The 26,423-nt window shown below is 43.9% G+C and overlaps 1 protein-coding gene across 1 annotated transcript in view; it reads right to left on the bottom strand.

Annotated features, from left to right (window-relative positions):
• ABCC1 (ATP binding cassette subfamily C member 1) overlaps positions 1-26,423 on the bottom strand; it is a 47,345-nt gene that overhangs the window by 3,632 nt on the left and 17,290 nt on the right. Inside the window, exons 6-28 of the mRNA XM_009091905.4 lie at positions 26,257-26,318; positions 25,302-25,433; positions 24,065-24,292; positions 23,227-23,404; positions 22,352-22,513; positions 21,583-21,675; positions 20,573-20,776; positions 18,055-18,201; positions 17,626-17,713; positions 17,074-17,143; positions 16,127-16,253; positions 14,872-15,048; positions 13,682-13,849; positions 13,150-13,327; positions 9,571-9,655; positions 8,012-8,150; positions 6,885-7,092; positions 5,466-5,776; positions 3,965-4,164; positions 2,726-2,852; positions 2,272-2,373; positions 1,174-1,320; positions 123-281 (exon numbers count right to left, since the gene is read on the bottom strand). Coding sequence (XP_009090153.1) covers positions 123-281; positions 1,174-1,320; positions 2,272-2,373; positions 2,726-2,852; positions 3,965-4,164; positions 5,466-5,776; positions 6,885-7,092; positions 8,012-8,150; positions 9,571-9,655; positions 13,150-13,327; positions 13,682-13,849; positions 14,872-15,048; positions 16,127-16,253; positions 17,074-17,143; positions 17,626-17,713; positions 18,055-18,201; positions 20,573-20,776; positions 21,583-21,675; positions 22,352-22,513; positions 23,227-23,404; positions 24,065-24,292; positions 25,302-25,433; positions 26,257-26,318 — 3,492 coding nt within the window. The remainder of the gene's footprint in view (positions 1-122; positions 282-1,173; positions 1,321-2,271; positions 2,374-2,725; positions 2,853-3,964; positions 4,165-5,465; positions 5,777-6,884; positions 7,093-8,011; positions 8,151-9,570; positions 9,656-13,149; positions 13,328-13,681; positions 13,850-14,871; positions 15,049-16,126; positions 16,254-17,073; positions 17,144-17,625; positions 17,714-18,054; positions 18,202-20,572; positions 20,777-21,582; positions 21,676-22,351; positions 22,514-23,226; positions 23,405-24,064; positions 24,293-25,301; positions 25,434-26,256; positions 26,319-26,423) is intronic.

The following is a 26,423-nucleotide window of genomic DNA, read 5'->3' as shown; positions in this document are numbered from 1 at the left end:
TGAAGTGACTGAATTTCACAGCACAGATCAGAGGAGGAATAACAATTTTCTACTCAGTACTTTAGGGAAGGAGCACTGCAAAGAGTGAAGAAGTTTAGGTAGTGGCAGGATTTTGCACCCACCTGAGGGATGATGGTGATCTTGAACCTCAAGTCATGGAGCCCTATCTTGGCAATATTAATCCCATCAATAATAATTTCACCTTCAGCTGCTTCATTAATCCGAAACAAACCCAAAGTAAGTGAGGATTTTCCAGCTCCTGTTCTTCCAACTATTCCAATCTGTTGGGAAGAAATACAAGAAAAACTAACTCTGGGAAAGAGTTCAAGCTTTCCAAGCATTTCCACCTGAAACCAACACACTGTCATACTTTTGGGGTTATCCACACACCAAATGTATTCAATTTCACACTGTATGTTTTACTTCGCAGTTAGACTGAAGTCTTGATCAATTCTTTCCAGATATAAAAGACTGGTACTTTGGTTGGCTGATACACTTCTTGCCATCTGTACATTCTAACCACCTGAGGTAGCATTCTGCCCAAATTTGTAGGCAGAAAGTGTGCACTCAGGAGAAAACAAATGCCCAGTTGGCTACCACAAATAAGGAAGCTGGATAGTAGATCTCTCATAGCTACCTTTTATGCTGCTGTACAAGACCACACTATTAATAGACATCAGAGAATCCACACAGGACTGGGCAAGGAAGCAGAAGGAGAAACACAGAGATCAGCTTGGCCAGATGCAGAAAGTCTGCTCTGAAGTCCTATTTTTTTCCTGCAGTCTCACCTTGCAACTTCTGCCTCACTAGATCAGGCTTCCCCCCCTCTACTGTAGGCTGTTTTCCTGAAATTATAATTAACTTAATCTCACTGCAACCTACTCCTCTTTGCTTATGGCAAACAAATTAGCAAAATTCCCTGGGAAGGGGAGACCAGACAGGATAAACCTCACCTCCCAATGAAACCAGGCCAAATGATACTTGGCAGCCCCACATAACAGTGTCTCCTTATCCCTGAAGCAGAACACACCTTGCAAAGGCTGCGAGCCCACAACATCTGGAATTACTCAGGGCTGATTCCACAGAAGCTTTTCTAGCTCTAAAGAGCCCAGACACAGAACACAACAGGGCAGAGCTGGGAAGCCAGCACCCTGCCATGAGTTCAGGCCTCACCTTTTCCCCCCCATTGATGGTGACGTTGATGTTTCTCAGGACCAGGTCCAAGTCCTCGCGGTAGCGCAGTCCGTAGCCCCGGAACTCCACCTTCCCCTGCTCGGGCCAGCTGCTGGCTGGGGCTGTTTGCTCAATGCTCCACTCAGCCTGCAAGAGCCACACAGACACCTCTGAGCAGCTGCTTCCACCAACACAGGCTCAGAGGACTCAGACTGCGTTTAAGAAAAATCCTTCTTCAGGGATAATTTGCAAAAGGAACTGGGAGAGGGAGAGGGGCCTGGCTATCTCCAGTCCCGCTTGCTGGATAAACTTCCCTTTGCCAATGGCAGAATCATGCAGGCAGCACACATTCAGACAACCTGTCTGTACACCCCACCATGGCAAGGAAACCTCTGGGGCAGCCACACGTGCAACCAGAAGCAGTTAGGCTGAGACTGTGCACTAAAACATCCATGAGCTGGTAAAAAGCTGCTGCCTCAACCTCCCATGGGGGTGAGAAAGGAAAGAACATACCCCACTGCATTCACTGCCACTGCCAAATAAAAAGGCTTTTACATATATAACACTGGTCTGCTACCAGAACCTAAAAACAATCTAGGAAGGAACTTCATAATGTTTGGTTGCAAAAACAGTGACCCAGGTCAGGTTCAAGTGACAGGCAAGGCAAAGAGAAGACCCAGGGAACTCTGTAACCATAAAGGGAACAACTACACATTAAGTGAATAATGTGATTTGAATCAAAACAAAAAAAAAAAAGTAAAACCTTTTTATTCCCCACACTGAGTGCAAAAAGAGAAACACATAAAAACAATGTTTGAAGTTTTAGGAAACCAAAACATTTGTGCTACCCTACTGCTTAGCCTTCAACATAAGAGCACATTTGCTAAATAGCACTGTGTAAATCCCAGTGGGAACACCCCAAAAGCAAACAGGAACTTCCCACTGAGACCCAGCCTGTCCCTGGCAGGCACTCACAGCCCTGAGCTCTGTCCCACCCCTCAGCTCAGAGCACAGACCCACCCTCCAACCACTCAGGGGGCAGCTGAGACCTCAGAACAGGGCACTGGTTTCCACAAGCCAGTGGACAGCTCACTGTACCTCCTTCTCCATTTCAGCATATTCTTTGACCCTTTCAACAGCAACAATGTTGGTTTCCAGCTCGGATGACATGCGAACCAGCCAGTTCAGGTATGCTGTGATCTGCAAGGAGGAAAGCAGAGAGCAGTTCACACTCAACAGTTACCTGCAATAAATGAAAAATGTGCAACAACCAAAGCACTGCAATTTCAGGCAAGACCTTGGCTAATCAGTGCTGGACAGGTGGAAAGCCTAAATGCCTTTGAGATGCACAGGATGAGACACCCTGGCCACATCCCCTCACACAGGGAAAGCAAAGAAGAAACTTCCCAGCATCTTCTCAGATCCTACTTGTAATGATTATTTCCTATGTTCTTTATTTTAGTTTTCCATCCAAAGCCAGATCAAGGCTCTGACTTTCTGATGCAGTCTAAGGATTCAGAGGTTTTGCTGTTTTTAGAAAAGGCAAAATTACCTGCAGTGAGTAGGACACTGAGAGGCCAACCAGGCCTGCACTGAGTTTGTTGCGTGCAATCACTGCAAAGAGTGCTGCAAACAGGACAATGCAGTTCCCCACGTACTCCAGACGGACTGCCAGCCACCTGCAAGGCACAGACACATCTTTCCAGTACTTCACCCACAGGAGATCAGAGATGTGGACAACAAATGGTCTGTTACACAACTTTTTTTTTGTAAAATTAATAATATGGCATGTGTGTCCTGCTAGTGACACAAGCACTGCAAGATGTTTGAGGTTCTGCTTCAGCAGTGTGTGAATCTAGAGGCATCCAAAATTAATGAGACTTTCAGGTGCATAAATTCCTGTTTTAACTACTACTTTCTGAACATAGAGATCAATAAAACAAAACTTTTAAAATAATACAACCCAGAAGCAAGGCAGGAACTCTCGGAAAGGTGAGAGATTCAGAAGTAGTTTTAATTTCATCACAGAAGTTCGAACAAAACATCCTGAAATGGATTAATCCACAGAGACAAGCATGCCAAGAGCCGTGACAGGTGAGGAGCACAGCCAGCATCTTGGGACTCTCGCTGGTCAGAGTGACCCCAAAATGTGTTAGGAAGTCTCTTTTCCCAGCCCGGCAGTCAAAGAAGGAGTCAGAACTCTTCAGTTCTCATTCTCAAGGTTGTTTATTGTTCCTTATCTATAAAATTCTTTCTCCTGTCCTGCCAAGGTCTGCTCAGCAGGACAGTCAGAGGCACTGTGCCTGCCCCTGGGGTGGTGTTATCTTTTGATACTAAAAACTACGTGTACAATATTTACAATTCCTTTCCAATACCTATCACCTATGTTGGACAGTGAGCTTCTACTCTAAACCAATCTAAAAGTGCCAAGATCACAGCAGAAGGTGGAGGCCAAGAAGAAGAAGGAGAAAGGCAGGACATGCCCAGATTCCTCCATCTTGTCCCCTGGACCCCCATTTTAAAAACCCCAAAATCTATTTTTCACCCTATGATAAATTCACTATCATTCTACCTAAACTGTTGTGGCTTGCAGGTCTTCATCTAAGGTTGGTAATTTTCTCCACGGGTCATAATCAAAACCACAAGTGTCTTGGGCTCTGTGCCAGGGTCTCTGAGCCCCCAGCAGGGGTCTGGGCAATCCAGGACAGCCAGAGGGACATCCCAAATTCCGACACCAGCAGAGCCACGTCCTCCCCAGCTCCGTGCTGCTGCTGTGCAGCCCCAGAGGTACCTGTTAGCCACGATGCTGGGGTAGTAAGCCTTCTGGTTCTCATCCACCTTGATGTCGTTCTGGCGGATGAAGCGTTTCTGCTCCTGGAAGGCGCGGATGACGCTGACGCCCAGCAGGGTCTCGTTGAAGTGCGAGTACACCGGGGAGCGGCTCACCGACTCCAGGCGCTTCAGCTGCCGCGACGTGGCCACGTAAAACCTCTGCCAAGCACAGCAGCACAGTTAGGGTCACTGCAGGCATGGGCCCCCTGTCCAGGGAGTGACAAAACTATCCTCTGTCCCCTTAAAAAGGAAATAAACCCAGAAGTTTCTCTCCTGGATGAGGTGAAAAAGGCATCTCATAGGACCCGGGGGACTTCACCCCCAACTTAAGGATGGCTAATTGGACAGGAGCCCAAAAATCCTGCCTGGGCAATTCACTAGAAAAAGAAGAGAACAAAGAAACTAATGGCTTTTGTGAGGTGTTTTACCAGGGGCAGGAGGGCCTCTTGCACCTGGATTGGTTTTTCTCTGTAGAGAGTTTGTTATTTGGCCTTTTATTAAACCTTTTTGTTTCCAACACTGCCACAGAAGCCATCCTGCTGATTTTATGCCTTCTAAGGTAGCTGAGCTATCTTGGGTGTGAAACAGATCTCCAAGAGCTTATGAGACCTGCCTCAAGGAGACTCCTATTTCAGGTTCCATCCAGACTGTGTCTGAAAAGACAAGGGGAATCATAAACAGTTCCCTGCCATCTGGGCTGTTAGTGACACAGATTCAACTTACACGTGGGAATGCACACCTTCTCCAACACTTTCAGGCCTGAAGGACCATGACACACAATCTGCTGCCTTTAAACAACTGCCAATCAACCCATCTCATGCCAGAGCCATTTTCTCCTCCTTTTTTCAGGAAGTTTAGTTCAATAATATCTATATGCACATATCACCACTTTAAGGTTTACTAATGGAGCCAAAAGGATTTACAAATTCAAGAGGCAAAGGCAAACCCTAGCTGCTTCTCTTCAATCCGTGCTCTTCCAGTTTCTAGGAGTGAAGCCAGAGTGAAGCAAGCACATCCTGCCCACACAGGACAAGAGGGAATGAAAGGCTACCACCCACTCTATTGCTCTGTAGACAATATTCTGATGAAACAGGCCCATGAGCAATACCCACACACACCCCTCTAAAGGCTACTCTCACGTTTGGAAAGCAGTCTTGGAAAACCCATGTTTTCCATATTTGGGCCCTGAGCAACAAGCTGTGCAAAATTTGCCACGAAATCTAATGGCATTTTTATCAAGTAGGTATTAAAGGATTACCCTCTGCAAAGTAATTTTGCACTTGACAAAGGAAGGAAATGCTGTGCTAACATCAGATTATCAGTAAACCATGCAAAGCACAGTTAGTCCAGCATGACTCAAACCCAGCACATTAAAACCCTTCCTCACACAGGGTAAGAACACTCCCAAATCACGGAGGATGTGCCTGCTGGTCCTGGTTCCCCCAGGTAACACCCTTTACCTGCACGAACAAGTAGACAAGTCCCAGGGGAGGAATGATGACAGCAGCTATAGGTGTGGCCAGCAGAATGATGATACAAGCCCCGATGACATTGAAAGTGGAGCCCATGAACATCTTGATGATGGGTGGAATGGTGGAGTCGATGGTGTCGATCTCCTTGGAGAAGCGGTTCACCAGGTTCCCGCTGGGAGTGCGCTCAAAGAAGCTCATGGGGGACCTGAGCACGTTGTGCAGCAGGTTGAGGTGCAGGTGCCGTGATGCAAAGATTCCTCCTACTGACACCACCATTGAGTAGCCAAACACAGCAATACCTAGAGAAGGAGACTCATTATGACTGCTGCCACCTCTCACACAAAGCATTTTCCTCATTCTGGCCTCATTTAGCATTAGCACGTTGTCACTACAGGACACGAAACAATGCCAGGTACATGCTGCTGTTCTCAAGGTGAAAAAAGGGAAGTTTGTTTTCTGACTCTAACCTTTATAGATTTCTAAAAGTGACAGTGGACTGGAGAGTGAAATGTCACCTCTCCAATGACACTGAACAAACTAATAGTCTATCAAATTTCTCTTCTTCTATAAAAGAATGCAAACCAATAAGTTACTTACAGAAAGTGGGTGAGAAAGTTCATTACAAGGATGTAAACATCAGAAGGCTTAAAAAAATCTTAAAAAGTCAGGGTGACAGTATGTCTCTAGTGCAATAATCCTGAGAGCTTGGGAACACTTCAGGTAGACTCAGCAAATATGTCAAGTAGTTAAAAAAAAAAAAAAAAAAACAGTGAAAACATCACATTTCTTTCATTGCTTCTCCATTACAAAAATTTGTGTAATATTTGAACACTTTCCCTGAGCAAAAATCACTGAATTTGCTCTTGACATTTGTTTTTTTATTGTGGGATTTTCAGGGCACTTCTGAATTGGGGCACTTGGGGTGTTGGGTTTCATGGCAAACAAACTCTAAAGCACAAAGAGGACACAAAACAAAACATCACTGCAGCAGCCTCCCCACAGTGCCCTGGGTGCAGCCCCAGGGCAGCTGAGCCAGGCTGGGGCTGCAGGGAGGCAGCACAGCCACAGCCTCCTGTGACAAAGTGCCCTGCAGACCAGGCCAGCACAGTCTGCTGACAGGCCAAGGAGACTCTTCTCTTCTCAGATCAGACACTCTGTCAACAGTTCTGACTCATCAGCCAGCAAAACACTTCTCAATTCGAGAAATTTCTTTTACAAATGAAAGGAAAAACACAATTTGTAACTGAATAATTGTAAAGGTTGGTTTGGTTGCTTTTTTTTAAATTCAAGTTTTTCATTTTTCTATGAAAACACACACTCAAATCCTTAGCAAAATGCTGCTACAGGCACCAAGAACATTAGAAACACTGAACCAGCAAATCTTAAAATACACAAAACCAAGCAAACCTTGAGAAATTCCCAGTGCTCCATACACTCCCAGTCTGAGAGTTGTGTTCTGCTGTGTCCCATTGATAACAGGATCATCTGTCCACAAACTGAGCCAGTAGTTGGAAGACAAGGAGGCTACATGGTTACATATAAAGAGGAAAATGGCCAAGAAAGACATACAGAGTCCAATTGCTTTCATGTAGTCCCAGTACACTGATGCCTTTACCTGAAGAAAGAAGACAAAAAGAAACACTCATTTGGCAGCTAGGTTTCAAAACCAGCAACTCCCCCTTGTCCAGCACCTATTTAAAGTCAGCATCCCCCCATGAGGCTATGAAAACACAGCAGCTGCACTCCAGAGAGCCACTGCCTGGGAACACAGGCTGCAAAGCATTCTGTGGAGACATGCCAAATCCAACAGTGCCTCAGGGCAGGCACACATCATCCCTCCCCTGTCATGCAAGGGAAGGGAGGAGTAGGGAGGGACCTGCCTGAAGTACCACAGAGCATCAGTAGCAGAGCCAAAAACTTCACTGAGCAGTTCCAGTTTCTGGCTCTCTGTACCACAAGATTACAAAGCCTTGAAAGCAACCCTTGCTCCACATGGCTTCTATCCTGGGATCTATCTTTAACCAACAGCAAGCAATCCAAGCTTGGATTCAAGCAACATTGCTAGGAGCTCTAACTGCCACTTTCCCAGGAACCTCAGTCTCAGGTTTCTCAAAAAGCCCTGGGTATCCTGGGATTAGACACTTGTGTCTACAGTGGAAACTTGGCTTAAATTCATCTGAGTCAACTGCAGCTCCTTACTGAAGGGCAGTTTTCATTAGGTCACCTAATTTGTCACAATCTCTCTCCAAGAAATAGCTGCAAGGTTTTCATTCCTCCTCCTACACTTTGATGTGGTCAGGGCCATCATCTCACGCAAGTTTTGTGCTGGCATTCTTCCTGCAGGCAAACATGGGGCTCAGGTTTGGGAGCACAGGGCACAGCAACACTTCCACAAGTATTACACAAGCAGCAAGCTCAAGAACTCCCTCAGCCCATTCTCACAACAGTTATGTGGCCTTCAGGAGTTATTTTCTTCTGAAATAGATTTTCCCAAAATTGAAGAAGGGCACAGGAAGTGGGAACTGGAGCCTTACCCTCCCAGTCTTTGCTGTGTCAGCCTCTGTCAGTTTCCAGGAATTCTTCTCAGCAAGTGGCTTCTGCGGCTCTGCTGTGCTGCTCTGCTGCTGTGGCTTCCCAGTGTCTCTGCTGTATGTTGAAGAGTTACTGAGCTGCCTGTTGGAAGACATTTAATTTTTAATCTTAGCTTGACACAGGACAGCTGGTACCTCACATCTAGGCTTTGACATACCACAGCTCCCAGCCAGTGGTTTACACTCCTATGGAGATGTCCTAACCCCACCACGGGGCCAGAGGTTCCCTGAGCCCCCCTTGTCCCCTCAGGGCACTCACTTCCCAAGCACCCATGTCCAGGTGCAAGTAACAGTCACCAGATAAACAAGTCTTGGTTGCACAATCACTCCAGAAAGAAAAATGCTTTGTGACCATCAAGACCAGCCTTTCCAAACCCCATCATCAGCACAGCAGCTGCTGGAGTGTGAAATGGGTACCTGCCCTCCCTAAAAGTGGCCATTTTACTGCCAGGCACTCATCAGCTTCCAGAAATAGTGTCTCCAGAGCCCCACAGGAACAGAGGCACTATTAGAGCACTAATAGTCAGAATGAGAGCACTATTAGTCAGAATGAGGCATAGACCAGGAGATGGTTTTGGAAAAGTGTAATCACAGTGATTGCAAGCAGAATAGCAGCTGCATTAGGTCAGGCTAAAGGTCCCCTTGGCACTTCATCCCATCTGACAGCAGTAAAATGTAGATGCCCTGGGAACACACACAGAAGCTGCACTAGCCAATGAAACACTCCCCTTTATGCAAGCCAAACACAAATATCTTGCTACAACACAAGAGTTTCTTCACATGGAAAGAACATGACAAGAGCTGTGTGTGTAGCCAAGGATGTGCATCAGTGTGTGCAGCTGCAGGGGAGCTGCAGCCCCAGGGTCTGTGTGTGTATGTGTGTGTGTGTGTGTGTGTGCAGCCAAGGATGTGCATCAGTGTGTGCAGCTGCAGGGGAGCTGCAGCCCCAGGGTCTGTGTGTGTGTGTGTGTGTGTGTGTGTGTGCAGCCAGGGATGTGCATCAGTGTGTGCAGCTGCAGGGGAGCTGCAGCCCCAGGGTCTGTGTGTGTATGTGTGTGTGTGTGTAGCCAGGGATGTGCATCAGTGTGTGCAGCTGCAGGGGAGCTGCAGCCCCAGGGTCTGCGTGTGCACATGTGAATGTGCATCAGCCCCAGGGGCTCAGGTGCCACAGGAGCCAGGGACAGCTCCCAGGCCCAGCAGGGACTGGGCCCAGCCCCTGCAGAGCTGCACCTTGCATGGACACACAGAATGGATCCCAGAGCAGACCTGGCCCTGCCCAGGCAGAGAGGGGCTGAGGAGGTGGTGCTGGGTTTGTGGGTGTCAGGTGCCTGCTGGACCTGGAACCACAGAGCAGCACAGCTTTGCCTTTCTCAAGCTGCTGGATCCAGCAGGACATACATTCCTTCTAACAAATGCCATCTCCATCAAATTACTGTTTAGCCACATCTGAATGACTGGATTGAATGGATGGGGGGCAAGAGGAAGAAAATAAAACCACACACCTGTGCATCAGCTTTCCAGGGGCTTCATTCACAAGGCCTCCATTTTCTAGAGGCTTGCCTTCCTTTGCAGATAGACTGTTTGTATCTGAGAGGGGGAAAAAGCAAACATGAAAATGGTTAGGCAAAGAGACACAAGCATTTCATTTCAATCCTAACTGCCAGTTGCAGTCTTACCCAGCAAACAAAGCAGGGAGCACAAGTATTTACAGATAATAACAGAAAATTGACCAGGTGAACAAATCAGGTCAGTTCAACTCCCAGCAGGGTTAATTGCCAAGACAGGGAACATTTATTTTTCTAGCAAATGTAGGTCAGTAATAATGTAACATAATTATGAGGACATATTTTATGTTCAAACATGCAATACCAAGTCACATGTCACCCACTCCATGAAACAAACCCAGCACTCCAGCCACTCCTTTCCAAAGCATAGCTTCTACATAGTTAGTTATAAATTACTTTTGTTTTAAACTGCAATGAGAACTCATTCTATAAATGAGGGAGTGAAGCTGCAAGAACAGCAGCCATGTGCTGGTAACTTTGAGTCTTCCTGCAAAGTTGAGCAAGAAGAAATGTGCAAAACCCTGGTGTTTTAGGCATCTGCAGGAATCAGATGACTTTGAGCAAGAGATCTTTCCATGAGATCTGTGATCCCACAACATCCTGCTTGTACCAAGATGCAGCACACATGAGACGAGTGCCTAAAACCCTCCAGAAAACCTGTCAGCTTGAAACAGAAACCTTTTCTGAGCAATTTAATGCAGTGTAGTAAAGTGCCATGAGTAAAACTAAGTTTAGCTGATGTCAATTCTCCCTATAAAAACCAACTGTCAGACCCCTATAAAGTTAGCTGTCAGTAAATGGAACTCTATTTGCATGTATGGAAGTTAATTTGGAATTTGCAACAAAGAGTTCTGTGCTTTTAAAGGATCTGTGCATAGTTCATGCAAAGGCATCAACCTGAATATGCTCAAAAGATATTCAGGAAAATTTGTGCAGATCTAGAGTCTGACATTTTCAGGTTTTTATACAAAAGCAAAATATATGTATGAAACAGATCATCCACACATTAAGTGTGGACTGCTTTCCTTTCTGTGTCTGGAAACTAAATATTGGTTCATTACTCTAAAAACTCAAATTAATTGTTCAGCATGGTCTTAAAAAGACAAAAAGCAGGAAACATGAAAAAGTTCAATTATTTAGCTCTTATTTATGTGAATAAGATCAAACCTAGATGGGACTGCTGGTTATTTTAAGCCCTTGACAGCACTTGTTTTGAAAGGCTCCCATATGAAAACCAGCAAGCATTCCAGCAACACACTGCTTTAGAACATTGCTGAAGAAAACAAAACCACAAATAAACCATCCTCCCCCTAAAAGCTCAAATTTGATTTCATGTTGAAGGCTGTGAAGATTTCTTGCTTATACTGCATTTAGCTCTGAGAATAAAAAAATGCTCAGACTGCCACAGTAAATCTGACATATGCACTCAGGGAATAAGCCCAGTAGTGAGGGCTCTGCTGAAAAAAAGCACTCAGAAATGATAAAAGGGAACAGCAGTGAATACAGATTTGAGAACTAAAGGGACCCTCAGGGCTCAATCCTGAATGATGCTCCTCTTGGTACACTCACTACACTTCTAGGGCCAGGGTGTACTTATAAAACTAATTAAAAGTTTGCCCATGGAAGCCTCTGAGACACAGAATTTCTGCTGCTGAGTTACCTACAAGCTGCCACACAGCAACTGCTGCAGCTCACACAACCAAGGACAGGCAAACCATGCAGATACCTCCTATGCACAGATAAAATTCTTCTAACAGTGACTCAGCCTCTTGTAAATAAACTGCAGCTACTCATGTTACTCCAAGGCAAGCACTAATACAAAGCCCACATGGCAAAGTTACCTGTTTCCAGAGGTTGAATCCCTCCTTCTAATGAAGGATCTGACTCTAAAAGCATATATAATTAACTTTGTTCCAGAACACACTCTACCATTTTCAATCTTTACAACCTGACATCCAAACAGAATAACCTAAACCACAAAACCCAAGGCAGAATCAAATTTGCTGAAATGGAGCTATTTTTAACCCCAAGCCACAAGCACAGTGTTCCCACACAGAGAAGAAACCCCGTGAAGCTGAGGATGGCAAGGCAGCACACAGGCAGGAGGAACCCTCAGGAAGCCCAAAGGGAGAGGGAGGCTGGGAGGGACCAGAGCTGCAGCCAGACTCAAGGGCTGGCTGGGAGGAGAGGCTTTCCCACCCTGGGAGCAGCAGATGCATTGCTGCCAGAAAGCACCAACCCACTGTGTTCCCAGGCTGCCAACAGAGCTCCAGACACAAGGGAGCCTCCCTTGGAAAGTGGGAGTGCAGATCCCCTCCAGCCAAGCCAGCCTGGCTCCAGCTCACACTGCTGTGCTCCTCCAAGAGCCTGTGACTCTCAGCAGCAGTGACCTTTCACACATTCAGTAAACATGAATGTTATCCCTATGAATCAGACAAACAGTGCCTCTACTTTTCACTTTTTACCACTGGCAGAAGATCACTTGGCTAGAACTGATGAACAAATTCACTGCAAAGAGGCCAACCCTGTGAAAATCCCCTCCAGATCACCAGGGTGGCACTGAAGTTAGGAGTGCCTCTTATGAGAAAACTGCAGAGAACCATGGCAAAAGTTAAAGCACTGGCTCACTTTCCAAAAGAATGTTCAGTAATTAAATGGAAAAAAAGTAATTTAGTTTAATGAAAAGGATTTCAAAACCTACTTTTCCACATTTGAAAATGGGAGAAGACAAAGACTAAGAGAACAAGGCTATTAAATGAGGCAAATCTTCACATTAAAGTTAACTTGTTAACTGCCTAGGGAAGCCTAGAGAAAGTTAATTTGCCCATGAATTCCTCATGCAACAAGTCTGACTGTGCCCAAGTAGCTCCAGAAGCACCTACAGAAAATACCCAGAAGTTACCCTGCTCCCAAACTCGTGTCACAGTTTCACCCCAGCCAGCAGAGTGCAGGCACCCCTGGCACTTCCCAGCAGGGGTGTCAGCAAATCACCTCATGAAGAAAACAGGCTGGAGGCAAACACTAAGTTCCCCAATTAAAATCCAATACTGTAACTGTCTGTAGATACAGGAAAAATAAACCTGAAGTGTATTTCTGTACCAGTGCAGCTCTACAGCTGTTTTGTAAAACAGAAGGAGTCAAGGACAGCAGCAAGAACACTGAGCTGCTTCCTCCTCCTCCCCATGCCCAAAGGAATTAGTTGCATAAAGAAGACAGATGTTACAGAGACAGGAAGGGTGTATAAACCCCAGCTGGCCTTTTGCAGTCTCACTACCATCTGAATTTTGCACTGAGAGGAAATTTTACTACAGATCTGTTACACATGCTCCTGATTTCAAGAAAGAATGTGTGTTTAACCTCACAACCTTCAACACCCTCAAGAAATAAGCACCTCTACCTATACAGGCAATCACAAGAAATAGTAATTTAACTTTCCTATCAGAGGTGCTGTTTTCCCTGTGACAGGACTCCCTTATTAACAGGACAGACAGCAGGGGGGTTTATTGGTGAGCTTACCACTGTTCTCCATGGTTTGTTCAGCATTAGCATATGTACGAAGAAACTCAGCAAAAGCCCCATCTTGCTGCAGCAGCTCCTGGTAAGAGCCCATCTCAGAGATCTCTCCATCAGTCATTACCAGAATTGTATCCATCTGAGGCATGTAGTTGATTGCATGGGTTACCAAAACCCGAGTCTAAAAGGCAAGAGAAAAATAAAGGGTTTCTGTAATCTCTAATTAGTGAATACCATGGTTGGACTATTGCTCTTTACTGCTTGAATTCTGTGTACAATAGAACAGTAATGAGGGACAGGCATGCAGAATTTTAAGAGAACATTGTCTTGGTTTTTCCATCAAATGTTTTTGAATACAGAAACCAAAGTACCTTTCACTAAAAAAAGTCAGTGTTTTATAAAAGTTCTCTAAAAATTGCAGAAGGATCCTTTCATTTTTGAGCTGTTAGAAACAGAAGTCTAAACATGCAACTTAAACTTGGAATCATTTGAACTCAGCCAAGAAAAAGCATTCTCTAGAGACATCATAACATACTTTATTTTTCAGGATTCCTTTTGGTCCAATAACTTTTTCAAAAATATGTTTCCCAACGTGAGCATCAACAGCAGATAAAGGATCATCAAGTAAATAGACATCTGCATTGCAGTAAACTGCCCGAGCAAGACTGACTCGCTGCTTCTGTCCTCCAGACAAATTCACCCCCTGAGGAAACAAGAAAACAGGAGCCTTGATTTACAGCTGAAAGGAGATGTCTTGATACAGTTTATGAAAGGCAAAAGTCACAGGTGGTTTATTTAAATCAGAGGAAATTCAACATTGCATGAAACAGATCTCCACAAATAATTTCACTACCACAACAGCATAAGCAATCAGTCACAATCCTCTTGCAGAGAAACACATCTCTTCTGATCTCACTGTCAGTGAAGGGCTAGCCAAACCAAAAATTAATGTTTGCTAGCCCTGAAAAGCAGTTAACTCTGACTGACTCACCTAACTCAGTACCTTCAGAGCTGCTTTTCTTCTCAGCTGTATTTCTGCAGGGCTGCCTCTGATTTAAGAAACAAACTCTGCTCCCACTGCACACTGTGACCTGCTGACCCCCAAGATAGAGCTGCACTTTGCTGCACGTGGGGCTGTCAGCTCTGAGCCCAGCTGGGAGGAACCCAGCCAGAGCACAGAGCAGGGGAGCAGCAGCTCAGAGAGCCCCCAGCAGCACAGCCCCTGCCAGCCCTGCTGCAGGCACAGCAGCTCCTGCCCCACAGCCCTGCACCATCCCTGCACATCTCCAGAGCCCACACCAGGCCTGCTCTGGTAACCAAGGGCCAGATTTGGGCTGATGGCTGTTTCTGTGGATTGTGATTAGGATTTTTTGGAAGGGCTGGGGTTGGAGACTTGTTTGCTTGTTTTGAACAAAACTGAAGTGTTCAGAAGATTTTTCTCTTCTTGTTTCTGTATATTTTTCTGCTCTATAACCGTGGCAACTTAAAAACAATTAAAAACTGTCACTACAAGATGGTTTTATAGTTCTACCTGAGCACAGGTTTCCTCCCCTTTCAGGCTTAAAGAGGAGGAAAACACACTGTTCAAATCTGCCTCTTATTCTAGAGGATTCCTGCTCTGAAAGCTTTAAAACTCAATACAACTTTGAGATAAAGTAAAATAAGAGTCACACAGCCTTAACTACAAGCAATAGCACTGCTCTGGTGGAGTGGGCACTGAAATACCTTTTCTCCAATTTCTGTTTTGTCTCCTGAAGGAAGAATCTCTATATCAGGCAGGAGGGCACAAGCCTCAATGATGCGCTTGTAGCGGCTCTCGCTCAGCTCCCTCCCAAAGATAATGTTATCTTCCAGGGTTGCATTCTGGACCCAGGCTTGCTGAGGAACGTAGGCTACAGAGCCCTGCAAGAAAAATGAAGTTCAGTACTTTAGCACTGCCTGCCTCACAAAGCCCTGCTGTGCCCTGACTCCCTGTGCAGACTCAGTCTAATCACCTCACAAATTACCTACGGTCATTTCCAAACAAAGCCCTCCTTGGGCTCCCACCTCCTCCAAAATGTTATTTTTATAATCCTCTCTACAAGTGAAAGTAACAAAGTGCACTGGTGGAAAATAAAGGGCTTCAAACGAAATACGATTAACATAAACCTGGAGGAAACATTTGTTTAGAGGACATTTGCACAACTACTGCATGTCAAAAGTCATTACTTCTTTCACATAATTATAAATTATGTTCTGCACAAAAGAGTTTAATCTGGAATGCAAATGTTTAACAAATGCACCCCTGCCAAGAGATTTCTGCAGAAAGCAGAGGAAGTGGTTTTCATATAAAAGTCACTTCAAAGGAGGAGACTGAGATAATGCAGAGTATTTTGCTTTGAGTATCAGCTCTGTCTTCTCTTTCTGCACTCATAATTAGTGACTCAGATCTCAACTAGTTTATTTTTCCACAACAATTCTGAAGGTGGCCAAACCTACAGACTTTTAAATGCAACAGATTTGTTTTGCTCTTAAAGTAATTTTATTTCCATGTCATTTTTTCTCTGTTAGCTGTGTGCAGCTCTGATGTCTAAAAAAGAACAAACTGCAACACAGCCTTTCCCACATTCAGGTGTCTGAGTGCACCCTCTCCTTGTAATTCTCTGACGTCTGAGAAGGCAGAACCCAACACTGCTCTTCCTCAGAGAATATGTAACAGGGTCTCCCCATCTCATACCCAGACTCAGCAGAACACTCATCTTTGAGTGCTCCACTGCTGTATTTGCCTAAATCTGACACCAGATTTGGATGCTGTTGGGTCGAGGCTTAACAGGCAATGACACAGAGTGCAGGCTAAGGCATATACATGGTTTGCAGGAAAGCAGGCTAAAAAGGGCATTCATTTGAAAGGCTGCCTGTTCCCTCTTCACACCCCTTGGAAATCCAGAACCCCTCTGGCAATACCCACAAACAGCTGAACCACTCTGCAGACGTGTCACACCTTGACAACCACGTAGCCTTCCTTTTTGTCCATCTCCCCCAGCAATGCAGACAGCAGTGAAGACTTTCCACAGCCAACTTGACCAACAACAGCCACCAAGGAGCCTTCAGGAACAGTGAAATTAATGCTGAAATAAAGTGCACACAATTCAGCCTTGCTTGCTGGCACACCCCAGTAGTTACAAGTCAGTTGAACTGCCCATCTAACACACAGACCATCAGTGCTTTGTGAACACCCTCTGCAAACACTGACTCAGCACTGAAGCTCTAACTGCTTTCACTCAGAAAGCACCTAGCTCTCCTCATACTTAGAACACAGAACATAATATGTAATTAGTGAAAAAGGAAGAAAATAGAAAGAAAAAAAGCACAGTGACCCAGTCTTGCCAAGGTTTCTCTCAAGTGTTCTATGAACACAAATGTAAATAGAGCAGATTTTTGTCCCAAAGAATTTGCCATTTAAGGTCCAAGTAAAAGCAGCCAAAGTTAAGGAAGGGAGCAGGGCACAGGGCAGATACAGCCTGTGGCTGCATCAGTGTTTGCCTTCTGCAGCCTGGGATCAGGGACAGCAGAGTGCAGAATCAGCTGTGAAATGGAGCCTGAGGACACACAGAGAGGAGGGAGCAGAGCTGAGAGGGGCTGAGCTGGCTGCACTCTCTAGATGGAGCTCAGCCCATCTGCAGCACACAGCCAGAGCTGAAATCCCCTGCAGCTCTCTTCCTTGATCCCTACATCTCCTGCTACCTCCCTTCATCATTCCATAAATGCAATAAACTGTAAATCCCTCCAGTTCCTAGAGCCCCAATTTAAAAAAAATGTATAGAACTGATGATTTTTGTTCTCTCTTGATGGCAACAAACTCTTCTCCATATGTACTTTATAACTCAAATATAGATCATTTATGGTGCAGCAGGATTATGGGATGGAAAAGAGAGCACCAATCTTTACCTGTTCAGCAAAGGAGGATCAGTTTTGGCCCAGCTAAACGTTGCATTCTTCACAACAATGCATCCTTCAGCTGCAAAGAGAAAACTCATATTTATAAATAAGTACCAATGCAAGCAGCTATACTGTGTGCTCACAATCCAAAGTCAATCCAAACACACATGGGCAGAGGTATAAAGTTACTTTTTCAGGAGAACAACAACCCACTGCTTGCCAAAAACTTGTGTTCTGCTTTTACTGAATTTAGCAAGACAGCAGAGGTCCCAAGGTTACCCCCACTCAGGAACCAGGAGGTGCATGAACATCAGCCACACAGAGCTACCAACTAATTCAGCTGCATCTCCAGCACTGCCAAATCAGTTGTGGAGAGGAAAGAAACTATCTGAGAAGGAAGGAGAAACCTGTACATAACTTCCATTTTACAAACTCTCTTCTCTGTTTTCTGTCTCAAATTTATCAGCAAAACACACCAAAAATGCAGTAAATTTGTTTTAGCAAGCAAAAGAAACCACCCAAAACCAGCAGACACTGATTGCAACAGGCAAAGAAACTCACCCTCTTTGATGGGAGCCCTGACTATGCTGTCTGGATCTAACTCCTCATGGGACAGGAACACCCTGAGGCGCTTCAAGGAGACACTGGCCTGCGTGGAAAAAGGATGCAAACTCTTTAACCTCTGCTCATTCCCTTTATGTGCTCACTGTTTTGTGCCCATACACCTCATACCATTATCATGAATTCCCAATCCCTCCTTAAATCCATTGCATAGTTGGTTGCGTAGCCAAACTTTCACTTCCCAACCCACAAGAAATGTGGGTGATGTAAGGAACACCTCTCCACCATGACTGGGGTTTCAGCAGCACAGGAACTGCAAGGTCCCTTCCAGAGGTGGCCACATGGCCCCTGTGGTCATTCTCCAAGCAGGGGGATGTAATCTTTCCACCCTCCTGCCCAAAAAGCACCTGTTAATGACTGAACTCTTACTTCTACTATGTTGCTGATGACCATAGGGAGCATGTTCAGTGGGAACCTGAGGATGTTGAATAATGCCAGAGAAACAAAGGCCTTCTGAGCATCCAAGATGTTCTTCTTGTCTATGGTGACATACACAGCAAACGTGGACAGGGCAACCTGAAACCAAGGGCAAAGGCTGCAGTGAGGGTCATGTCAAAGCCACCAAGTCAGGAGCACAGTGTCACAACTATAAATCAGAGAAAGAGCAATGTTCTGATAACTTTTTGTTCCTGACAACACTTTTTGCAAAACAAACACGTGATTAAAATCTGCTGCTGTAAAAAGAAGCTGATGGCTCCTCTTTAAAAAGAGCCAAGTGTTCACTTTCCTCACATAGCAGAAGTGAAACCACAAACATCCCAGGCTATGTGAGGTCACACAGCAGCAGAAGGGAAGTAGAGAAACAATCACTGGCCTTTTTTCCTGATCTCTTTCAGTTTTAAGATACTCCCCAAAGTATCAGATATTGGATCAGTAACATATATTGACAGAAAAGTTCGAAGCAACCCAATACTAACCTGTTTTATAGTTTGTATAGACTACCACAACCCTAGATTTCCAAATACAGCCCACTTTATCATGGACAAGAAACTCAAAATGTTATTGCACTACAAAGATGAAACTTTTTCTGTTGTGAACTGTTTCAGTTTCATACAGAACAAGAAAATTGCACTGAACCATTGTTATCATGAACCATAAGCTATAAAAATATCTCCAAAAATACATACACTCATTTTTTAAAATGTATATATTGAATAAATTACAGTAAAATAAATTAAGTAAAACCAGATGGTTGCTTTCACAACTATTCCCTTCATAGTGTTATTTTCCATGATAATACCCTCACACCTCAGTATATCACAAGATCCAGCTGCTTTTTTCCCCCACAGACTGCCAATTAAAACAAGAAATCAAAGTAGATAAACTTCTGGCATCCTCCCTCCTAAAAGACTTGAAATAATGAGCTCCCCATCTAAGTCTCATCTAAGCACAGCATCCACTGAAGACATCAGTGCTTCTGTTACCAAATCTGACTGCTGTGAAGACATGCATTGTTCTGGGTGCAGCAGCTGACTCAGCTGTGCCTTGTACAGTAGCTTGTTTGTACAGCCCTTAGTTTGGACAACCCTGTCCCAGGGAGAAAGCCCTCCCATGGAGATCAAAAACAAGACAGGGTCCAAAGAATAACCTCACAAGCAGCATGTCTGCACTCTTGTGTTAGCAGCAATGAGTCTGGAACACACCCTCAGCAGCACAGGGGCAGCAGGGAGCACTGCAAAGCCAGCGGGTCCCTGGCACTCTTACCAACACTGCCTCTAAACCCTGGCCTTGGAAATGTGAAAGAGTAGAGGAAATAAAAGTTTTCAAGGTCAGAAGTGCTTCCAAATGGGCAATAATTTTTTTAGCAAAACATACAAAAAACCCCAAAAATCCAAGCACCAAGATGTTGAAGAGCAGCCTCGCCCTCTGGGCTGTGCCCCCGCAGAGCCAGTGCCACACACCCCCCGTGTGTGCTGGGACAGGACTGCACATCACCCCAGCCTGCCTTCCCAGGCTCCACACCACAGCACTGGGGAGTCCACCTGCAGGGTTTTATTTAGAAATTTCATTTAATAATGTATTTATATTAAAATAATCCCAGACTTCTTTTAGAAAAGCATTCACTTAAGAATGCAGCCGATGCTTCTCTGCCTTTCATCACGCCCCGAGCGTAATGTAAACACTAAAAGTGTTTGCAGGGAAGGAATCTGAGACTGGAAAGTACACTTAAACACCTTCAACTGGAACAGCACATATTTTATCCTAATGTAGTCATGGCTTTTAATTGTTTCTGCAGACAAGAGCAATGGCCCCTCGTTCCAATAGGGTCTGAAGCAATTTCGATGTGATCTCACTCTCCTCTCCCTTGTATTAGTTGAAATGTAAGCCAACCACAAACACAGGAGGGATGTTTGGCATATCATGGATTTTTATTTTTTTTAAGTAAGAATTTGAAGCCATCTCAGGCCACACAATGGTTTTCCTTTTGCACATGGTTCTTACACAGATGCTGGGAGAATCCCAGCCAGAGGCACTCCTGGAGCCCAACATCCCATTCAGTCAGGAGCTCTTATGGAAGGACCTGCTGCTGCTCAGAAACACATTGAAATAAGGGATATTTTTATTCTCCTAAATCTGACCACATATTTCATCTTAGATTCCTCAAGTACTCTACGAAAAATAGGAGGGGATGCAGAGGAGGTTTTTATTTTCCAGAACTTGGACATTAACTTCAAGAACGCATCCAACCTGGATGTTACTGAGTTTCAAAGAAAACAGTAGTGCTTTTCCACAGAGAAGTGGCCCCCTAAGTGTTCAAGGACCCACCATTCTGGAGAGCATTTTGGCTCAACTCTTTAAAAGACAAAGCCAAAAGGAGTCCTCAAGTGCTGCCTTGGAAAGCACAATCCCAAAAAGGAGACAAGACTTCCAGATTTGTTTCACTTACCAAAAACGGAGCACAGACCCAAGTGAAGGTTGCCATTGCAGCAAGGTAAGCAGATTTTTTTAGGACTTTGAGTTCTTTCTGTCTGATCTCTAATACCTTCTCTCTAAAGGCTAATTCCCAGGCATAAAGTTTCAGAACTTTAATCCCATTGAGAATTTCATTCATCAGCTTAATTCTGTTGTCTTTGCTCTTCATTTGAGCCACCTAAAAACAACATTGCAAAAAATAATTAACAGAGCACAATACTTGGCAGAACCTCAAAGTTCTGAGCTTTGTATTTTGCAATGGCAAATTTACCTCATTATCATCAAAAGCTTACTAGCTTCCCAAGCAGGAAATCTGAGATACTATCTGAACAAACAAATATGCAGAATTAACAAGATGTTTTAAACCAATTAAAAGAATGCTTCATGTAACTACAAATCCAAAGCAAGATGAAAACAAGTGTGGCACTGGTTTAAGTGTGATTAACCCTGCAACAGGGAGCCCTGGGACTCAGGTACAATATGCAGTTAAAAAATAAACCAGTGTAAGATGTGCAGCTTGCATCTAACCTTAGACCAAACTTAATTTTGCTTCATTCTCAGCACTGTCAATGGCTTTTTTCTTCTTCATCTCTCCAGGAAACAAACAAAAAATGGAACAAGCCACACATCCTGGAAACATGAATATTTCATTCATCGCCATTAGGTTCATTAGGCAGACAGTTTATTTTTGCACTTTAGTTTTTAGGCAAGTTAAAAACTGAACTAATTCCTAATAATTCAATCAACGGACATCTCATGAAGCTGTCTGAAGTGCTACCTTGGTCTTCACTACTGCAGCTTTTTAGACCATTCCACACAGATAGGCTGTAAGGCTGAAAAATACATAAGTTTGTTTATTCTGAATACACCTCTGTCCTTTCCTTCCCTTCCATGTTTTAAGGGATAGTTAGAGGGATGGGAAAAACCTCCAGGAAGAAGTCAAAGAATAGATGTTTCTTAAAAGCACTCTATAGAGATGCTAACCTGATAGGTTTTTGTCTTCATTGCCATCACAGCATTTATTGGAACCAGAAGGATCATGACAGCCACACCTGCCAGCACTGAAGGACCTAAATTCTGAAAAGTACATCATTGTGAGCATTTATTCAAACTAATTTTTTTTTTTAAATCTTGGCTCAAATCACTGCATACATCACAGAAAATCATTCTGGATAAGGTTTTCAGCTTGGGAGAAGAGAAGGATCAAGCAGAGGCTTAGGTTAATATCTACATACTTTGACTCTGTAAACAAACAAACATATATATATATATATATATATCCCTCACATAGAAGTACATATAGCTCAATCTCTCTTCAAATGTATCTCTATACACACACACACAAATATATTGTAACACCTTGCACTTTTTGCTGATTTGTCTGCTCCTCTGAAGAAGAGCCAGCCCAGTGCTGTGTGAACCAGAAACAGCAACATCTCACATGTGACTCTGAGCACAGAGCCAAGACCACTTTTACTTAAATCAAGGCACAAGTGAGATCCTCCAGGTGCTGCAGCCCCCCAAAGATAACAGTTCCCTTCTGCATCCTCCCCATATGGAGTCAGATGTGCAAATTCAGGACCTCCTGCCTTCCCTCCTGCCAGCAGTGACAAAAGCAGCTCTGAATGGCTTCTTAATAAACAGCACTTTCTCCTCACTGCTCCAGTGGCTGAACAACAGGTGTGTGCAGGCACAGAACCAGGGAAGCAGCACACTGCCAAAGCCAAAACAAGAAACAGCACACAGTGCTCACCCTCCACAGTAGGTACAGTGCCAGTATCACCTGCAGGGGGGCAGACCAAATCATGTTTATGTAGGTAGCCAAGTCCATGAATCTCTGAGCATCCACAGACATCAGATTCACAATCTCACCCACAGTAGAAGTCTTCCTAGCAGAATTTGTGATAACAAGTGCCTACATGCAGGTAAAAAAACAAAAACCAATTAAAACAACACGAGGACAGACTTAGTCATTTGCATTTTCTCCACAGAAGTCAAGTGCTCTACACAACTTATAAATCACAAGTAATCATTTTTCCTCCTTCATATTCTGTCTACCCTGTACAACCTGCAAAATCCAAGTTGTACAGTTTGAATCAATCAGCTGGGTTTAAGCTAACACAGAATTAAAGTCAATAAACTTTGGGGTATGGGCTGGTGGTTTTACTGCTTGGGGGGTATTGTTTACTTGGCTTGTTAATTGTTTTTGTTTTAGTGTAAGAAGTGGAATCTTCACTTCTTGTGACACATTTTCTTCACACAGAGCTATCAATCCACAGGTTTCTAAAATGTTCCAGCTTATTCTAAGAGGGCACTGCTGGTAAATCCCAAACAAATCTGAAAATGCAGGTGCATCTTTAATTTCTGCACCAACTGAAACACTGCACACCCCAAGTCTAAATGAGGAAAGTTTTCTTACTTGGCAGTGAGAAGAAGAATGTTAAGTAGAAAATTTGAAAACTGCCCTGGCTTAAAGGCTTTTATTTATAAATTAGGCATGCTCTTATTTCTCTTAAGAGTTAGGAATCAGCATACCAGAGTCTCCTACCTTATTACTCTGACTTAAGTGATGCACTCTCCCAGTCACAGACATTGCATATTTGTAGTCACATTTAAAGAAACACCTACCTTTCTATAAATCACACCAACAATGGCTGTTTTGAGCCTCATTCCAGTTACAAAGCAAATATGAAAGTACTGGTGAAGGATCAGAGTCTGAAGACAGGCAGAGACAAACAGCAGTGCTGTATAAAAGTAGCCCTGCCAGTTTGGGGCAGCTTTGTTATATACAAAGTTGAGCAGCAATCTGTGGAGAGAGAAATGAGTTCTCTTGATAGATGGAAAACAAAACCAAATGTCATGGCTGCAGCCTTGGGTTATTCCAAACATTGCACAGGTCATGCAAGCACCTGAAGTACCAAACTTAGATAAAACACTTCAGCAAACTTCTTAGAAACTGGAGATCACTTGGTATGAGCACACATCACTCCCTCCTTAAGGTACCAGTCTGAAACAGGAAGACACACACAGCTCACATGTACAGTGTGCTCTTGGGGCTGCACTGAGAAGCCTCATGGCCCCTGCAGCTGAAGTACAACCACCTGCAGTTCATTTACTTCTCAGCTCGAAGCAAAACAACCCTCCCAGCTCCTCAGCTCTGTGGAACCACATACTCTGATGTGTAGGCACAGAATAATTACAGGTTAGCACTGAGCAAACTCTCCTGCTAGTGCTGATTATGGTCCTGCCCTGCCTTCCCAGTGCTGAAAAGGAAAAGAAGTTAAACATTTATTGCATGATGTTGTAATTTGAAAACCAATGGACTGAAATCATGTTTACTTCCTTTTATGACATCTCTTCCTCACGGTATTAGCTGAAGGCAAAGCAGTTTGGGGAGTGAAATACCAGCATGCTTTAAATCCTGTTCACATCCTTCTAATACAATAATAAAGTATATAGGTCTTACTTCAGAATTTCCGGGCCTGCAAACATCAAGAGATCATGTGCAGCCTTAAAAAGGAAGCTCATGAGAAAATATGGTCCAAAGGTTTTGTATAACACCTTGAACAAAGATGCTTCATGGCTCTTCTGAGATGGTTTGATAATCAAAGCTTCAACCTCTTCTGTCACATCACCATTTGAGTCTCCTGATTTTTGCTGCTTTTTGGGGGCATACAACATGTTTGGTGGTTGCCTAAAAAAGATCAGGTAGACAATGTAGCCTTTATTCAAGCATAAAGCCAAAACTGTTCCCTGTACAAATGAGATGTAAATAAGCTGCTTATTGTGATTCTTAACAGTTTAACTGAGTTTTACTGTCAAATGTATTTAATCATACAACACAACTAAATCAACTGGCTGCTCAGAAATGGCTTTCTTTGCTTGGAGAGGTAACATTCCTGGAAATCTCTCCCTTAAGGCTGCCCTGGGGAATGAGGAATAGAGCTGTAACTCGTAAGCCTAAAGAGCAGAGGACATTATTATCCTAGAACCCAGTATGCTGAACTTTCATCAAAACCAATGCTTCACTGTGCCACCAGAGTTAACAAACTGAAGTCAGGTTAATGCCAAGACATCCCAATGGACTGAACACATTCTTTTCTTACATCTGGCTCATGCTAAACTGCATGCTCTGAACTTCTGAGGACAAGCTGGATGTAAAACACACTGTGTGAGTGAGCACACAATTTCCCTTCAATGAAAAGGTGCTCCTATTTGCTGCAGCCAAGGATGATGAAAGTGGGATGGAGACCACAGGCATGCAGTCTTTCTAATTTTAGTCATCTGGCTTAGATGCTCAGACTCCCTATATAGTCAAAAGAAGGGAATAAGCTGCTCACTTTGACACCCTGAACTACCCTCCCAAGGCTTGGCCAACTACAGAGGGAGCCCAAGCTCCTGAATTACACAGCAGAAGTTTGTGTCCAAACACTCCCTGCCCAGGGGAAAACCACACATCAAAAGCCACAGTAATAAGTTTTGGATCATGAAAGATGAAGGGAAAGTCGATGCAGCTCTTCATACAGCAGAAAGAAATGCCCCACTTGGTTCCAGCTCTCTGAGCTCTCAAGGACAAACAGGGGCAGCCTTACAAAAGCAGGTTTGGTAACAAACAACAAACACCACTGAGCAGAGCCTGAGTCACTTGAGCTCTTAAACCTCTGTGTCTTGGCAGAACTGAAAGCCAGGATAACTGAACTTACCTCTTGGTCTTTGACCACTCTTTTGCCCAATTTCTAGCCAGACCTGGCACTATTTCCTCTGATTTGTCCTCTTTATTTAATGACCACAAATCCTTGGCTTCCAAAGGTCTCCGATAACCCTGAATCATCAACCTGCATTAGAAGGAATCAGCAATAAGAGCACCAGCAATGTTTGTGTATGTAAAGAGACAGATATATAGATACAGCTGCATCCAGCCCCAGAACAGAGCCAGCTCCCCACAAAGATGCAAGCATGCATTAGTGCCTGCAGTAACACAGGTCCAGATGCTAAAACATCCATCCTCCTGTCTTTTCTGGGAGAACTAGACACCAAAACAGCCAAGGATCCAGGGTATGCCACTGAATTCAAATTCCAGGGAAAATAAAAGAAAGGATGAAGTGATCTAATTTGGAAATCAGCCAGGCAATTAATATTCCCATGCCTAGCAAGTTTCAAAATATTTATTAGCCTTTAATTTCCCAAAGCAACTCCTTTCATCTAGCTTTCTGTTGGAACTCTGGCCAAGTACCAGCCACAACTACACACACCAATGTTATTTCACATGCTTCTGTGATTTAACTCACAAATCATACAGCATAAGTAAAATTAAGTTAATGGGAAAAAAGAGTATATTGGACAAAAAGATGTAATAGTTTCCAATGCCTTAGTTTCTAAATTCAGCAGACAATTTCTCCTTTCTTATATTTCCCAAAGAAGTTTTGTTTATTATATTTCTTCAAACATATTAAACACAGACTTGCAAGATTTAAAATTACAAAGACCCTACAAAGGAAGTTAAAAAAATATTAATCAAGCTTTTTAAAAAATTAGGCTATCTACAAAACAACCAACCAAAATTATTGTTGCATGATTACTGCTAATTTAGCTCTGAGAGCAGGATCCCAAAGTGCCATCTGACTTGAACTGGTGATTAATGCAACAGCTTGATCTTACCCAGTGATCCACCAGAATGTGATTCTGGAGAGGAAAGAAGCACTGAACTCTGGACATGGATTCTAAAGGAGAGAAAAAGAAATCAATCCACATACAAAGGGACTTCAGGGCCAAAAGAAACAAGCAAAGCAGAAAAGATGTTTTTGAAATTCCTTTTGTTTACAGTA

The sequence above is a fragment of the Serinus canaria genome, chromosome 14 (genome assembly GCF_022539315.1).
Source record: "Serinus canaria isolate serCan28SL12 chromosome 14, serCan2020, whole genome shotgun sequence".
NCBI lineage: Eukaryota > Metazoa > Chordata > Aves > Passeriformes > Fringillidae > Serinus > Serinus canaria.
Note: the sequence above shows the minus strand (reverse complement) of the source record. Positions and strands in the feature narration are given on the sequence as shown.